Source organism: Opisthocomus hoazin, chromosome 8, assembly GCF_030867145.1.
Source record: "Opisthocomus hoazin isolate bOpiHoa1 chromosome 8, bOpiHoa1.hap1, whole genome shotgun sequence".
Taxonomy (NCBI): Eukaryota; Metazoa; Chordata; class Aves; order Opisthocomiformes; family Opisthocomidae; genus Opisthocomus; species Opisthocomus hoazin.
In genome coordinates this window covers 61,063,656-61,081,945 of record NC_134421.1, presented here as the reverse complement: position 1 = coordinate 61,081,945, position 18,290 = coordinate 61,063,656, and the positions used below count along the sequence as shown (strand labels likewise).

Sequence of the window (18,290 nt, the reverse complement as noted above, 5' to 3'; positions counted from 1 at the left end):
AAGCTGCAGGAGACCAATGCAATCAGGAACATCACAGACATGTCAAGCTATAATGAGAGAAAGCCAAATGCATTCCTGGTGTAACACTGCCAATGTTAGTGGATACTCACCAGGGGACAATTTGTCCCATTTTCATCATTAGCAGCATCTGTAAGAATGGCTTGCCACCTTCTGGCAATATATAATTTCAGAGAAAAAGTGTGGAAAATAATAAAGCACCATTTTTTTTTATTTCATCAAAAACTCTTTGATTCCCTAGGACAATAATTGTGGGAAGATACAAAAACAGCTGCCTAGACATTTCAGGAAATATTTCACTCAGACTACTGATAGCATTCAAGGCTTTAATATATTGTTCATTATTTGCATAATTTGGAAATTAAAAAGGCATTGAGATTTTATAGCACTTAAGTAATAAAATGTAATGTCATTTTTACTCAACATTACTATTAAATATTAAATAAAGTAATATTAGTACTTTATCCTTAATTTTATCTGATTAAAATCCCACATTCTTGATAAACCACCAAGCAATTATTTAAAATATTTTGATGCAAAAGGAGAACCTAGTCACAAATTCGAGGTCTAACCTCACTTGCCCTGAGATCTTGGCAGAGCAGATAAGCACAGCAAAACTAGACTTGACAGAATCTTAGAAGGGCAACCTGGAAAGAAAAAGTAAGTACTGCAGGAAATTAAATAAACTTATCAGTAGGCTGAGCTCTTTCCTCTGACTTGGTACCTAGGCAACGCTCAGAAAGCAAGACAAGTAGACCTCGCTTCTCCACTAGCAGTAAAGCCAGATTTCTTTTGCTAGTGATACAGATGTAAGCCATCAGCAAGCACTGGATCCAGGTAGATGACTAGGCTTTAATTAACAGAGGAGCAAACAGATGTATGAGAGTAGTAGCCTCATTTCCACCCCATTGAACATGTGTAAGCTGACATAGCAGAGAAAAAAATTCATGTATATGGCAGTTCCACCTCAAACAAAAAAGCCTCTAGACAGAAAACTTCTGTTATTGATATTTTGCCCTTGTCACTTTTCCTCCAAAATGGCTGTGTCATCTCCTAGTTGTCCTCCTACACCCTCAAGTCTTGTGTCTGTTGTGTCTTTTACTCACTTAGCTATTTCCTCCTTGCCTGGGAGTTATGCGAAGCAGGTCATAGGTGAGTCATTCTTACACATCCCATGGAGAAGTGCCGCCAACCTGCATGACAGTAGCTTGTGGAAACTAAAAGCCACCCAGGAAACACCTACCAAATTACACCAAATCAAATGCCATCACAGTGACAGATTATAGTGCTGCTCCCAGCTCATTTATCTTGTCTAAATTAGTAGGTCAAGGGAGATTTTCTCCCTTCAAAGACGAGAGGAAGGCATTTATTAGCCTTCAGCGAGATGTATACCTTTGAAAAACAATTTGTCCCACAGTAAGGATGTTATCAATAGTGACAAAGTCAGAAACAAATTTAAAACTACGTCGTCCCTAAATCTCTGCAGCAGTTTCAACTGAATGCAATATCCTTCACTTCTGCTTGTAAGTTGTTTGGGCATTAGTAGTTCATGCTCTATTAAACAAATACTGTCTTCAGTTCCTCCCAGAGGTGAAAGGAGAAAAATGTAAAATCATTGCTCTGTCTCTGGTTTAGTGTGTTTGAAAAATGTTTTGAGATATTTTGGAATAACAGACAGTGAAAGTAGGTTTTCATGCTAAAAACATAGGTTTTATATAAAGCTTAAAAACTACAGAAAAAATATTTATTCAGAAATATTAATCACTCTCTCCAAAATGCAGCTATAACCTCAGAGTAAGCATAAACAGAAATCGTTTGTTTAGTTGCTCCACAGAATAAAATTTTGCATTTTTTTACTGTTTATATTTGTTGTGGAAAAGCAACTATTTCAGTGCTGGTTGAACAAGCCCAAACGAACCTTTATGGCTTGAACACAGCTCTTTAGAAGATTTTTCTTTTGAGCAACAAATTACTTATATTACTGCACTTTGCTCTATTCTAGTAATTTTGATATTTTCACAGAATGATCAAACATTAGAGGAAAGTCGGTTACAATACCCTTCCATCAGTATTCTCCTCACTAGCTACTGAGATATTGCAACAATGGCTTGTTGACATTAACATCTACCAAGGCCGAGGATGACTTTCTACATCATTTCATTTCATTTGAAAGAAAAAACAGGTTAGATTGGGTTTTGGCTCTCTCAGATTGATGGTACTTGAACGTTATAGAAAGTCATTTTGTCAAGTTCTTACTTGCAAGTATTATATTGCCACAGAACAGGAACAATAGTTCTGTTTCATGGCAGCTTTTTCCCCAGCCACTGGAAACACAGCCTATATAGGTGCCAGGCACAGTGTTTTAAACCAACTGCAACCAGAGGCCCACCTGGCGTCCTCCCACAGCCAAACTTCCCTTTAAGCTACGGCTACAAATCTTCTTGCTTAGTTGACAAAGTCGACTTTTTCTTAGGATTTTCTGGAGGAGAGGCAGAAATCCAGTAATGCATATAATATTGCATGTCCTAGTTTATAGATACGTATATTTATGTATCACTACATGCAACAAATACATTGATTCACTTTTGTGGAAGTAGGTTCTAACCCACTGTGATTTCTCACTGTAACATTTAGTGGTTTTTCCCTCCCGTCCAAAAAAGAAAACAGAAAAATAAAGAAAATTTTCTAGGGGGACACTCCATTAATAAGTCAGTTCTTTTGTCATCTCTAGGGAATAAAACAGAGGGCACTCACCCCAGGTTTCCTCCCTTGAGTGTCCCACAAATAACTGGTACAATATTGCCCTTTGTTCCTCAGAGGAGCCCTCCGAGGTCTTTGCCACCCTGGTTTTGAATGGTGACCACCTGGCTTGTCTTCCTGGATGAGAAACAGCTGATCTGAGCACAGAGGCACATTTTGCACAGATGCGATCTTGTTACCCAAAAGCATTTTGCTGCTCCAGGCCATTTGATGTTTTCACCAGTGTGCAGCTGATACTTCCCAAAGTAACAAGCTATTTCTGTAACTTCAGATGCTCTCAGAGCCTTCACGAGATCTGGTAACAGCCCACTGCTCCTCACTGCCACCCAGTGAAAAACATCATCTCGTGGACCGCTGGGAAAGCAGACTGTAGTTAAGTCAAATATGTCGGTCAGATCAACGCTCAGCACCACCTTTACCCTGGGCAGGTGTGACAATGCCATAAAAACCACAGACTTCATTTTCTAAGGCCCAAGGTGGCTTGGTCAGTGCTAGCTCAGATACCTCGCTGGTGCACACCGGCAGCTTCATGCTGCTCAGCGGAGTCCTGGGGCAGTTTTAGAGAACAGGCAAAGCGACTTGGACCCCATGCATGGTTCCTGATTCGAGTGTTAACCAGAATGGTATCCCCTGGATTCCAGATCTAAAAAGAGCCGAGGTGGGATCTGCACCTCCACCGGGGGGGCGGCACTGAAGAGCAGAAGTGAAGAAGCAGCCCATCAAAGCAGATGCTTGTTGTAGGCAAGATCCTAAGAGCTGATCACTCTACGTGCATCAGCCTTCCTTTTATTTTTTCTTGCTCAAGTGCCAAGCAGGGAGCAGATGGTCCATTACTCAGCCTTAACTGGAGGGTAAGAAAGTGTGATTTTAAAAAAAAATATTCAGTTGAGACCCTCAGCCCATTTAGATTCCCAGCTCAAAGTTTATTTGTCTTACACAGAACTTGTACTTTCTCTGCTCTCAAATGCTAATCCTCTCCACACATATGCTCATTATGCAAAAGCATATGACAAACACCATCTGGGAAAATAAATAGCTCCTCAGCTAACTGCTCTACTCCCTCACTTTACGTCACCCACCTCACTATTGTCTCTCCTATTTTTATCTGTAAAACAGCAATCACTCAATCGAGCTATTAACTTAAAACTGCCATCTCAGTCAAGCAAGCTGCAGATCCCAGGCTGGGCAGTAAAATCCATTCCATTTTTCGAGATTGTGTGCACCTTCATGATAATTTGAAAGCAGCCATAGCACTGAGAAAAATAAATGTGTCTTTTAAAGGACAGTTGATAGCACCGAGAGCTACTAGTTCTGACCTGCAGAAGTTCATGCTTGTTTTTCAGCGAGAAGGTTACATTTTGTCCCCCATGAAATATGCGGCTCCTGCCATGAGTTCCACCTCGTTTCCATGGATTCCTGAGATAGTCCTTCATCTCTGACAGATTATTGCTCATACCGTTCAGAGCCAGGCAATGGTGCTAAATAGGGAACGACATTAGCCAAGTTCAGTGATTTCTCTAACCTCTGTGTAGACAGGTAAGAATAGGAGTCATGCTGTCATTAGTCATGATGGATTCATTGTCTGCCAGAACATTAATCAAAAGAAATGAGGATCATGTATGCAAGAGAAAGGCATCTCAGAATATTGTTTTGTACCAATGGATTGGGAAAATCATCATGATTCAGAAAAGGAGATGTCTATTTAGTTAAATTAAACAAGATCTGCACAATCCAACCATATTGTGTTGAGGCGAAGTAACCAGGAGAAATTCAAAATGCACATCCAAGAGACTCAGCAGCTGACGCTGTGATATAAAGGCAGAGCTTTGTAAGTACCCTGTAAGAATTGTGGGGCCATAAACACTGCAATATTATATCTGTTTAGAAAAAATATGAGACAGAATTCAATGATGACCTTATCGGAGCTACAAATTCTTGTCAATTATTATGTGCTTGTAGGGACATGTTTAATAGATGGCAGAAAGTCCTTCTCATTTTTCCTCAGAGACAGCGCTGATATTGCCCAGCAAAGAAATCCATTACACAGCTAGAAAAGAGGCAATTTGATTTCATGAGCACGTGCCTTTATTATTTTAAGAATAATTTAAAGTAGACAGAGGAAAGCAGAATCTGTATGAAAAAAGACCGGGGTTTCCAGTCTTTGCAGTTACCAGCCCAGTGATTCTTGCTGCTCCTGAACTTTTCGGGGGGGGGGGGGGGGGGGAGAAGATAATTTTTGTTTTCCTCGCCATTGACTCCCGAGAGTTTCACCTCACATCAGACAGAGAGGTTAAGTCTCATATACCTAAGACAGAAGAGTTTAAGTCTGGTACACAGTTTGAGTGTTGATGTTGCTCAGAATACATATACATATGCAATACACACACAGTGCTGCTGAATACACCCGTAACTCCCTTCTCTTTGTTGTTACAACAGACGAACCAAACTCCTGGAGCGCTCCCTCTGCCACCTCCCCAGGTCTGCCGGAAGTAGCTCTTTCCCTCGACGACATAATCTCACCATTATCTTCATCACACATAGCCCCACCCTCTGACCCTTCTCACCAGATAAGCCCAGAGCCAGCATGGGATGTCAAGAGGGAACACGATGTAAGAAAACCAAAGGAGCTTTCGGTGAATGGTCACAAAAAGAAAAGGTTAGGAGAACAAAGAGAAAGGTCAGCAAGTCCTAAAAAGGTAGACAGGTCAAAACATGAAGAGGCTTCTTGGAAAGGATATTCAGAAGGCAAAAATAAGACCACTGATGGTGGCAGGCCCACCTCAGAAAGCAAAGTGGTGGGACACAGCATCATGATCGAGGCTGGCACGAGAGAGCACGCGTGTGCTGGAAACAGTGATGAACAGTTTGGGAGGCTGAGGAAGCCAGAAAGCAAGAGAGGAGGATCTCTTGGCAAAAAAGAAGATCACAAATCCACAAATACCAGTGAGAAGAAGTCAGCTGCAGCATCCGACCATGTCAAGCTTGATACAGGTGCTACCAAGACGTACAGTAGCAACCTCTGCGGCTCGCCTGGAATTGATATGGACCACAGCCAGAGGGACCCTGACGGGAAACCCGGCGAGTTCCCCAGGAAGGGACATCTCCACTCCATTAGCACTCGCAGCACCAACACCGCAGTTCGAAAGGCAACGGTCTCCCCAGGGCCGTGGAAAATCCCAGGCTCAGATAAGTTACCTAGCGTCCTGAAGTCTGGTACTTCTGCCATGAGCAGATAAGCAAGGGACCGTTGCCCTCTAACTGTCTCAAACTGACGCAGAACATTCTTCTTAGTTTTTGTCTCACTTTGGTTTGTTTTAATTTATTTTAACTATCACACATATACACAAAGCATTGAGGAATGAAAACATTAGTGTGTAATTCCATGACAATGTGCACAGTATCTAATAAGTTCAACAGCATATAGTCAACACGGAGATTTAAAATCGACCCTAAAGTCCCAGTTCCATTTTAGGGACTTTGGCAGCTATGGAAGAAACCAAAACAATATGAAGGACAGTACATCAGAGAAGGATAGTGCAGTGTAGCTTTAGCATTTTTCTCCCACTGCATGAAGGACTTGGATTTCATTCAAACTTTATATCAAGAAACTGGAACAAGTTAGAGCAATCACAAACTGGAACATCGCCTTAAATAAAACTGCACGGAGCAAGCTGAAACCGAGAGAGGATCTTTTCATGGAGCTAAAATGTTGTAAATAAATTGTTCTTGACATATCTAGACAGGGGTTAAAGGGTTTCTTTGAAGCATCGTTTGGAACTGTACACCCATGACATGTCTCCACCGTTAACGCTTTGGGATAGTCCACGTGATGCCCTGTAGCATCGTTCACTGGGCGCTACAGGAGGAGTGGGGAATCCAGTGGATTAGTTTCTGTGATACCATTTCTACTGCCATTTTTGTGAACAAACCATGTTTCTGTACATTGGAAAGGAGCTAGGGTGGAGTTGTATTTGCAAATTATTCTCAAAAGTGATTTACTACAGGTTCCCCAAATCCTGTGAGGTAGCACACAAACCCATTGGTCAGGCTCAAAACCCAGACATCTGCAAGGCCCTTGCAATGAAAGGAAGAGTGCTACAGAGACAAAGCTGCAGTTTCCTTAAAGAAAGGCCTTTCCTCCTGCAGAAAACGAGAGCTTCACTTATCAACAGTGCTATGTTTCACGCCCATCTGCATTTAGTCAGACACTATCACCTTTCATCCCCTCAGTCTGGCAGAGCAGGTGCCTTTCAGGCACACGTTAACAATAATTAGACTGGTTTCTGAAATACAGTTGTCGGTGTCCTCATTCAGTAAATTTGATATATTTCCATTTTTAAAATGGTTTCCATTTTATCATTTCTTCCCTACCTCCATTTTTTTTTTTTTTTTTGGTCTTTTTTGTTTTATCTTTCTTGCTTGTCTGTTTTGAATTTCAAGCCTTAAGTGCCAGGTAAACATTCCAGTCTGCCTTCACAGGAAATAGTTCCGAGCTCAGTCAATCAGTCACTATCTTGTTTCAAAAAGATGCATGTGTGTCTATGTAAGTGTGCATATGCTTATTTGTCTGTCAAAATTAAAACAAAATCCTGGGCAATAATACATTGGTAATTAAAAAAAAAAAATTATGAAGCTAAGTACTGTCAAAAATTCATATTTAAAAATTATTGTTCTCTACAAATCTTCATTCCTCACATGCTCTGCTGAAAAATTATATTGAGATTGGATTTGTTCCAAGAAATTAGCACATTGCTGTATGTCTCAAACATTGCACTGGACTGAGAAATTTATAGGCATGTTTCTTCCTGTCCTATTATTTGAAAAGCCTCAAGTCAAGGATTTTGCAGCTTTCAAACATTTTTTTTCAGAAAGAAAAATTCATTTATAATTTCTAAAAAAGCACAAGTCCATGTAGCTGTTTATAAAACTCTTATTTAATGAGAAAAAAAAATCTTTATCCCCTGAACTAGAATCCAATATAATTTGCCATTAATTTATTGAATCTGATTTTGGACAATGCTTCTGTAGTGTAGATGCACGTCCCAGTATCTTATTTTTATGTATAAAGAAAGCAAACAATGAAATCTGAAAAACAGTTGAGATTATGCTTGCATAAACTCTAATTTGCACAGTTCACAGCTACTCCTTGTGCAGTAATTGCTTTATGCGGCTGTAATCGATAACCTGTGAAGACAGCACATCATCTAAACCCCATTCCAAATAATATTTCTGTGTAGTGTTAGCTGTGAATTTACCCTGTACAGCTCTATCTCTATAAATATAATTCCATGTATTAATAGTCACAGAAAGGCTGTAAGTGAGCAACTATTTTTATGAAACGCACCACTATGGATAAATTAACTTTTACAGAAATCTTGTTTACTGTATGATATTCTAAACCACTGTCAAATAAAATATATATCCAAAAATCTTTTTTTTTTTCAATTGTACATAGTCTGTGTTAATTTTGAGTAACAGGCTTCAGTATTATGGTGAGAAACACTCATTAACGTTCACGTGAGTAGAATTAATTAACTACTGCATTACAAAAAAGGGAACACTCCATTTTGATTTCTTATTCTAAGGAGGGGTACAATTTATGAATATACATGTAGGTGACCAGACAAATTCCGAATAGGCAAGGTGAGATGTATGAGGCTGCACAGACACAGCGAAACGTCTCCCTTGGTGGAGAAGCCTGAACTCCTATTCTGCTTCCAGTCCCAGGAGACGCAGGACCGGGGTGGCCAGACTCCCAGCACTGAGAGACAACTTCTGAGCGTACGCCACATATACAAAAGGAATCTGGCAGCTCTAACTAGCCCTAGAAAGGTTTGTTTACAAGCTGAGAGAACTGATTTCCAGTTTACTTTACAGAAACAATGTCTCAGAAAACATGAGGGTGTAAAAGTAATGGCAACCAGACAGCCTCTTCTGAGGCCTGATCCATCCCATGTTGAACAGAACAGAAAAATGCTCCTTACCTTCAGTTAGGCCAAATAAATCGCCAGTTTACAGCACCGTAAGATGTGCTAGCTGGAAAACCACTGATATTTTTCACACAAATACAACGATTTCTAAAATAAATATTTCCTTTTTCCTTTAAAATATAATTTTCTTTAAAAACTAATAATTTGCCTTCAGACACCCTGTGTCAGCTTCTGCAGAGCCTCATTTTTCAGAAGATTAATGTTCCACGTAAAAAACTTCAACCAGCTGAAATAAAACATCATTTTTCATTACAATTAACACACAACAAATTTGAGGCATCTTTAATACTCAAAAAATATTTGCTGCTCTTTAAATAGCCACCATTTTCATGACTGGAAATCTGAGTATGGGCCTGATGCAGACCCAGAGGTACCATGGGGAAGCGTGCTGAAGCCGTGTAGCCTCACTCGTACACTGCTCTGCCCAATCTGAATTCTTCTGTTACTAACACGGCCTTTCTTTTTTAAACAATACTAGCACAGTAGTACAGCATTTGCATTGTATTGCCATTCTTATGACCCCTTTTCATCTGTTTTTTCATACCTATGCAGTAACACAGGAAACTGGAGATTTATTTTGATGAGATTCGCTGCTCCAGTCTCCAGTGCTTGGGTGTAAGTGAGCTTACCTGTACGTGGTCAGCAACGCACACTTGGGAAGGAGTTTTGGGAAAACCTCAGAGGCAGAGGTTGGTGCAGCCCTTTTCTTAATCAGTGGCAAATGTTGGCTCTGGGGCTAGCTCACTCTCCAGGTATTCTCTGCTCAGTAGCTTTAGGAAGTGCACACAAACTGCAGGGCCTGGAAGAGCAGATCTTCAAACAAGTTTAATAAAAAAGCCAGAAAATTTAACTACTCACACAAGATCTTGCCAAATATTCCATCTCTTCTTCCAGAAAGCTGCTGGACTGACAGCACTCTTCATTTAGGTACAACAGAGCACAGGCTGCACTGGATTCACTACGCTACCCGTCCCTAAACAGGAGTGACATTTGTAGCCCATGTATCTACCTACTCCGTGGCCTCGGTGATAAGTCTGCCAACAATTGTGGCCTTGGTGATAAGTCTGCCAACAATTTAGCACCAGTATGGATAGCTGTCTGCTAGGAATTGATGCAGAAGTTCAAGCACGGCCCTGTTTCTTAGCTGATATCTTTCGTCTGCCGCCAGAACGAGCAGCCAACCTCCACTGCCGAGAATTTCTCATCTCCATCAAATATCAGCTTCAGGCTGATCTGCGCCATCTCTGCTGAATATGAACACCTCATGCTTAGCCTCCTCTACATCCCAGACACCCCCAGCACCACCAGATCTGTCCTGAATCTCTCCTCTTCTTTCACAGCTCCCCACTGCTTTTGTTCTTAATCCTACCTCTGAGATAAATCCTGCCATCTTTCAGTGGACTGATTCTTCCATTCTCCATTTTCCCTTCTGTCCCTCAGCACTTTGTCTTCCTCTTCTTTCCTCTTTCTTTCCAGCCCTCTCCTGCCAGCTGACACCATCTGCCACTCTCAGCCTCTACCTTTCCCCAGCCTCTCAGCACCTCCACATTAGACACCTCTGCCAAGAGGTGTCATGACCAGTTACTCACATCGGACAAGTCATTAACATACTCCTGCGTGTTGTATAAACATATAGACATGCCCAACACCTTGTATTGAAGGCCAACCCAAATTATATTCTTTGGCCTCCAGAAACCAGCAGCAGTTACTGATTAGACATACTACATGCAGCCAGTAATTCCCTTTGCAAGTACAAATAATGTTTTTTCTTCAATGCTATTCTAGCTAAATGCCTGAGCTGATGATGATCCAAGCATTCAGGCCAGGTTTCATGCTGCAGCATGCTATGACCTCTACTGGAAGTCTCCAAATTTGTTTTACAAAGGCAAGGACAGGCAAAGCTGCAGGAACATTTCTGTCTTAGCCACTACGCTCTTTCTGTACACCACTGCTGCAGCAGAAACCTGGAGCCAGATCTGCAGAGGCATAAGTAAAAGACCACACCTCAGCTAATGTGGATGTCACCCTCCACGTTTCTCCTGGCTTTGGGGGGAAGCTTTGGTGTGGAAGGGAAAAGTTTTTTGGTACACTGCCACGGAGCTCAAAGTTAGAGAAGGCTTTGGACTTGCCCAGGAATGACTGATCTCATCAGGGATTTACTTCACAGTTCACTTCTGTAAGTCTCCAAAAGAGTCCTTTCCCTCTTTTGTCCCCTTGACCCCTAGGATATTTTCTCTAATTGTTGCTTAAAAGGCCACACAGGCAAGGCAGGCTGCCTACTCCCATGACTTGTAGAGGGCTTGGAGAGCATTTCCATGGCTGTGTCCTGCAGGGCTCCCACCCCCGCATCTATCAGACTCAAGGACTCCCAAGGCTATTTCTCCATCTATCACATCAGAGCTGCACATCACCTTTACCTTCACAGCTGTCATCGAAACAGTGAGCCTTTTTAATTAGCCATTACTCCCAAAAGAAAATCCAATGCACCATCTGGACAGAAACAGCTGTGCTGGAGGGGCCAGGGCTCAGACGTCACCTATGCCCCAAGCCCCTCACTGGCCAACCTGCAGGTCCCCTGCTCAGCACCCAGGACTGGCCTCTCCCTTGGAGTAGTAACAGCCTCTCCCCACCGCCCGAAGACAGCCCGTCACCCTCCCGCAGCCAGCGCAGGCACACTCAGTCCAGCCTTCCTGGTCCCCAGATATTTTTCTCAGTATTATGACGTGATCATCACACATTTATCTCCATAGCTGGTACCTAAGCTTAGAGCAATTTTTTTTAAAATATATTGTCAAAATGCAGTAACATTAACAATATCTCTGAATTATAGCCAATCTAAAAATTATATTCTGTCCTTTCCTGCCTTTAGTGCCTCTGTGGCAATAAGTTACTCTGCCAGTCCACTTAATCAATATGGAGAATTTTGCTTACAAGCTACAAACAAATGTCATTTTAAAAGCCGGGGGGACACTAGTACACAAATACCAACTCACACACACAGGGGCCTGGAGCCCCACCTTCCACTCCCACTCAGGACCTTCCCATATATCTGTGTCTGAGATGGGTGGCTGGCTGTCTCAGAAAAAAACCCACGTAAGGATGCAGGCTGATCCAGAAAGCTATCATTCTTCCACAGATGAACTGCTGTAAGTGTTTTAAAGGTAGGAGATACTTAAACTGAAAAAATAAGCAAGAAAGGGTGTGGGGAGAAAGAGGAGGAGTGACAGGTTTTTCTGTGAGGTGGCCACTTGCTGACCTGCTCTATTTTCAACTTCTTCAAGTTTAAAAATTAAAAACATGGCAAATGATGCAATAAAGTTGCAAGTTTGGGGGACAGCAAGGAAGGATATTCAGTGATCACATTTCTAAAAAATGTAATTTATTAAAGCAAGAGGCCTGGTTAAACACAAGGAGAGGGTTGATGCCAGAGAAGGGTCATGAATCTGACCCCTGTGTTGCTTTTTTCACCTCTGTGCCCCAGGACTGCTGCATACCACCAAGGGACAGCCTTCTTGCCCACCCGAAGATGCTGTAGATGTGGAAGAAGTGGGAGCAGAAACTAAAACATGAAAGTCAGCTCCAGCCCTACTGTGGGAGCCTTGCTGAAGCTGCAAGCTGGAAGAAAGGAGCTGAGCAACCGCAGAACCCCCAGCTACAGCAGGAGACCCTGCAAGATTGAGGCCAGGGCACTGGTCTCCTCCTATCCCTCCCCTCCTGGTAAATTGGGGCCATTGCTGTCGCTGAGGCCACCTGAAATTTTACACTGCTTTTCTAACACTCTACAAAAAAAATGTAGATTTTGCTTCCTGGATTGCCCTTTGTTCAAAAGCAGTGAAAAACAACAGGCAACCAAACGGGTCCAAAACACCCTCCCCTGCCATCACCAGGCGGCAGGGCTGCCCATGGCTCTGAAGTTTCTATTCATACATATGTATGAAATTAATGAATTTTAGTGCTTGTACTTTCCCAAAGTGATTAAAAATCATGCCAAGAGCTTTAACTAAAGTATTTAAAGAATTGCAGTCCATAAACCAGAAAATTGTTCACCCTGTCTCTAAACCAGCAAGTACAGAGCTACATTTAGGTAGCTATTTAATTCAGGAAGAAAATCAGACCTACCCCTGCCTAGTCCACAAAGCTTACCATGTACGAAACACCTATTCTAATTAGCACTTCACTCACTCCAGAAGTTTTTTAAAAATAAGCCCAGCAGGCAATACGGAACAGTGTAATGTGTTAGCACAGAATATTTCAGAGCACCTCTCAAACCTCCAACATCACAAACAATACCGATTGATTACTCCTTTATATCACCCCAGGGAAGATGAATGCGGGCGTGTGCCTCCTCCTGAACGACTCCTGTCCGCTGTATCCCTGGTATTGCATGGCTTTTCGGGGTGGTTGCTGGTAGAGAGATGCTCCGAGTGCCACCGTGCCATGGTGGCTGTAGCAAGTCACAAGGCTTTTTGGAAGCACCTCCGCATCTGTCTTGGACACCAGCACCACAGCATCCCCCCTGCACCCAGGAGCACGGAGAGCTGCCCTGCGTCGCATCCAGCTGAGCAGGGGTCACGACACCGGCCGTGGCAAAGCTCTGCATCCCCAGGGGCGTAGCACTGAGTCCTGCATGGTGGCACCTCCCAACAACTCGCACTCAGCAGCGCAAGCCCCCAAACTAGCCTTGTGTCAAGGAGCAAAATCTCTTTCTCTAACTCCAAGAGTTTATCCCATGACCTTGTTTTGGGTTGTGCAGCCCCCTTAACCTGGCTCCTTATTCATTTGCCATATTGATTTATAGCGCGGTGCTCTGCCTGAGAGAAGGCAGCTTCAGCAAGGCTTCTGCCCTGACTTCACATCCCAACACAAGTTGGGCTTCACATTTAACGAAATGGAAGGAGCCCGGCCCCAGGCTCTGCTCGTAAAGCATCTCTGGAGGATCAGCAGCTTCACTCCCTGTGGGCAGACTCCTCGAGCAGCCTCTGCCCAATTCCCTGCTCTTGTCTCTCATCCTGTTCGCTTTATATTGAACATTTTTCATGCTGGCATACAAATTCAAATGCAGCCTGAATTGATCCCCACCATACTTTCAGTCCCCTGAGGTTACCAAGTAGGTCTCTACCAAGAGGTTCAACAAGGGCAAGTGCAGGGTCCTGCACCTGGGGAGGAACAACCTCATGCACCAGTACAGGCTTGGGGTGGACCTGCTGGAGAGCAGCTCTGCGGAGAGGGACCTGGGTGTCCTGGTGGACGACAGGTTAACTATGAGCCAGCAGTGTGCCCTGGCTGCCAAGAAGGCCAATGGGATCCTGGGGTGCATCAAGAAGAGTGTGGCCAGCAGGACAAGGGAGGTTCTCCTTCCCCTCTGCACTACCCTGGTGAGGCCTCATCTGGAGTACTGTGTCCAGTTCTGGGCTCCCCAGTTCAAGAAAGATGAAGAGCTACTGGAGAGAGTCCAGCGGAGGGCTACAAGGATGGTGAGGGGACTGGAGCATCTCCACTACGAGGAGAGGTTGAGGGAACTGGGCTTGTTCAGCCTGAAGAAGAGAAGGCTGCGAGGGGACCTAATAAATGCCTACAAATATCTGAAGGGTGGGTGTCAGGAGGATGGGGCCAAGCTCTTTTCAGTGGTGCCCAGTGACAGGACAAGGGGTAATGGGCACAAACTGAGGCACAGGAAGTTCCGTCTGAACATGAGGAGGAACTTCTTCTCTCTGAGGGTGACGGAGCACTGGAACAGGCTGCCCAGGGAGGTTGTGGAGTCTCCTTCTCTGGAGATATTCAAGACCCGCCTGGACAAGGTCCTGTGCAGCCTGCTGTAGGTGACCCTGCTTCAGCGGGGGGGTTGGACTAGATGACCCACAGAGGTCCCTTCCAACCCCTACTATTCTGTGATTCTGTGATACTTCACCATTTTATATGTCCTTTATGTTCTTTGATTAGCAGCTCCTTCCCAGACCAAATGGCTTTGAAATAAATTCAGAAGGTTTGATAGCTAGTGTTTTTAAGACTGCTTCTTAAAGTGTTTTGCAAATTACATGGAAAATATTCATATTTCAGCCCCATGTATAAGTACTATCATCCCTGAGCTTCAACAGCTGCAGCAAAATGCCAGCAAGCACCCCAGCAGTGGGACTAGAGGTGAAAAGGCAGCCAGTGCATTGGGGCTGGATGCTACCAGAGCTCTGCGCTCTGCTGGACTTTCCCAGGTGTCCATGCTCTGTTCTGCAGGACTCGTCGATCCCCATTGCTTACGCAGCTGCAGAAGTCCAAAGGGTGTAAATGATGGGCCAACCTAGTGGCAAATCCCCCCTGATTTCCCTGTTCATTTCAGGCATTTTCCTCTCACCAGCAGGACCCAGTAAATGAAGTGCACAGCAGCATACAGCTCCGCCACCACCAGCCCAAGAGCAGGCTTGCCTGGGGCAAACCACTCTGGAGAATCAGATGCTGATTTTCACCATCCAGGTCTGAATTGCCTCCTGGTGACCTGGCCAACACAGAAAAGTGGTTGGGGACCCGTGATCCACGCCTGGCCATGTAAACATTGCATGCTCAGATGGAACAAACGGGCCCCACGAGTCAAAGCGAGGTGGTATGAGCTGTCACTACACAACAGTAGCAATTACTCTCACATCGAGCTACCAAGCACGGGAACCTTGGCCAGCATAGCCTGAGGGACAGTCAGGCACTATTACATTTTTTTTTATAGAAGATTGTATTGACGTAATAGATAAAGAAACAAAAATGCAGTTGCAGTTTGTGAAATACGAAGTATGACTTGACCCACTCATTTTAATGGCATCTCTTGCAGCTAGAGTGAGCCTTTGTGTGTTGAAAAGCTGTCCAGTTTTCACAGGACACAGGAATGGTGGGAGCTGCTCTGTGGGGTCAGGGGGGAAAGTCTGAAGAAGCGGGCTGCTGATGATGTTGCTCTGTGCCCTCAAAGACAGCGCAGGCGCCCGCACACACATCCAAAGCGGAGAGAAGCAGGCAGCTCTGCAGCTGCTGCTGACTCTTCCTCACAGCCTCATCGCTGGCAAAGGGCAACGCAGACATGTGATCTTTGTGACCACTCCAGCCCGCGGTGGGCTTGCTGCCGGACTGCTCGGGCCTGTGCCGCTGGCATGCAGGGCTTGCCAGCCATGCTGGTATGGCCCTGCCAGAGCTCTTCTGCTCTGTATACAGAAGTATTTATAGGCAAGAGAAAACAGACTCCATAGCCCAGTGTTGATCTTCTGAGCTTTAGCAGTAAGCATTAGTAGACAATGCAAACATCATATTTTCTACTAAGGTTTTTCAGTAGAAAAGTGATTCACCAGTATTATAAAAACCATAATACTTTCAGGGAAAACAGTTTTGTCCTTTAAGTCATCAATAATATGCATAGTCATAGAATTCTTATAATTAGCTAATGTTGCACCTTTTTAAAAAATTATTGAGAATTACCTTGTAAGTATGTAACCTTAGGGAACTACCAGATATTTTATGATGCTTAATGAAATCAAGGCATGAAAACGCAGAATAAAACTGACACAGAAGAAACTACCAAGTCATAAGAACTCAAATCAGAGCATCACAGTTACACAGACTGACCTACAAAGTAACCCAATGGATATAATCCATAAGCAGTAAACTACGACTACATAAACTTATAAGAATAGTATGAAAAAACAAGTTATAAACAAACACTCAGAATTTGAGTCTTTGGCAGAGAAGAAATATTCTCCCCCAGGCTGGTATCCATCTGGCATCTGGTCAGCCTGACACCAAACGAGGTCATCTTGACAAGAATAAGACTTTTCAGTCAAGAAGTTCTGTAATTTCTTCTCCATGTGCTGATTATGTAATGACTTTTTCATTAGTTTTCCACTTTGAAACAGACTTTTTTGAGTTTTCCTATTTCTTCCAGCATGACAGTTCACTATTTTGTGGTGGGCCACAGTCAAGAACTCAAAGGACACACGCCCTTAATCAGTACTCGGAACTGGTAATCAACGGATAAGTCTGCACTGTATAGCAAGGAGCTCTGAAAGCACAAATGTAGGATGGCAGCAGCAGAACTCTCCAAAGGATGCATTAGAGGAACAGGATGACAACGGTGTCCCAAGGTCACAAACACAAAGCACAAACTACCAACTAGTGGGCCCAAAAGGAACGTGACGTCAGAAGCAGGGAGGAACCTGTTTTTAGGGCACAGCAAAAAATGTAACGTGAAATATCCTACCTAAAGCAACAGTGCAAACAAAGTAGCAAGAGGGCGCAAAAGACAGTGGTGGACCCTTCAAGACCAGGATCAAAGGAAGAGAGAAAGCAATAGCTCCAGCACCACCTCCCTTTGTTAAGGACTCTGCACTTGATCAACATTGCTGCATTATTTGCAACATTCATCCATCATCTCCGGCAGAGGAAGATCTCTGACATTGGATTTGCCATTTGTCACATGCTGCCACTGCAGCTCAACAGTTATGTCTCAAAGGTTATATTCTGCCGTGTCAGTGGATTCAGGGAATCAGGATTTTAAGAGCACTGTGTGCGTGTGTGCTTTCTGCTCCAGTTTTCCTGCATGACATGGAGATGCTGCAGTGTTCAGGTGCAACAACTAGTCATTATGGATTCAAGGCAAGTCCTCACATCCTGTAAACATTTATACAACATAGAGCAAGTGAGACTGAGGATACTCAGCAGCCCAGTGGTTAGGAAGATGAATGTTAGTGTCTGAAGTTCAGTCCCTGCTCCAGAGACTAACAGGATACGACTGCAGAGCAGGATTCATCTCATCCAAGTTTAGACATCTACATTACTGCTACTCATTCTAGGCTTTTTAGAAATGAGACCAAGAAGCACTTTTACAAAGAGATTTGTCCGACACCTTTAGGATGAAATTAATTGTCCTGCGGAAGCATCTAATTCTTTCCACTGAGAGAGTGTGCAGAGTCACCAGCTCCGAGTCATGTCTGACGTCTCAATTTCTGAAGTCAGGATAGATAAATCCCTGCTAAAATGTTCCCAAATGCCTTCAATTTCAGACATGTCCTGAGCATATCTATAGGATCAGGCTGCACGAAGGAGATAAGCAGGGAAACCCTGAGGGTTCAGTCAGAGCTATGGGTTCTAGTATCTGTGTGCAACATCTCCGCCCAGGCACCCAGAGTCAGTGACGCAGGGACTGAGCTCCACAGGCAGTTAGGAGGTAGCTGAGCTCCAGCTCTGGTGATCCTGGGCAACTCAGAGGACTGCCACCGGCAGTGGCAGGGCAGGAAAGTAACCAGGCTCTTCTGCGAACTGGGACATCCCTACTCAGGGAGTCCTGCTGAAACCAAAGCTCCCGACATCTGTTATTGCCCTCCCTGGGCTGCTTGCGCGGCCACGGCCTGCTGCTGCCCCAGAACACACGCACAATGCTCAGAAAATAACATAAACGTGAATAACTGTGGATGTCACAGGTCTGTAAGAATGAATATTTCACAGTGCATCTAACTAGCAGGTAATTACTAATGTGCTTGCAAAAGTGTCATGTTGGTA

General features: G+C 43.8%; 1 protein-coding gene across 13 annotated transcripts in view; it reads left to right on the top strand.

The window, feature by feature from the left end:
* The window catches only part of MAGI2 (membrane associated guanylate kinase, WW and PDZ domain containing 2), a 786,243-nt gene extending 778,052 nt beyond the window's left edge, over positions 1 to 8,191 (top strand). For 10 of the 13 annotated variants that reach the window (XM_075427760.1, XM_075427753.1, XM_075427751.1 and 7 more), the window contains one exon: positions 5,215 to 8,191. In XM_075427760.1, the coding sequence (XP_075283875.1) occupies positions 5,215 to 6,014 (800 nt within the window). In that variant the 3' untranslated portion in view covers positions 6,015 to 8,191. The remainder of the gene's footprint in view (positions 1 to 5,214) is intronic. The other 3 variants (XM_075427763.1, XM_075427761.1, XM_075427762.1) reach the window with 2 other exon arrangements.
* Positions 8,192 to 18,290: the final 10,099 nt, after the last annotated feature.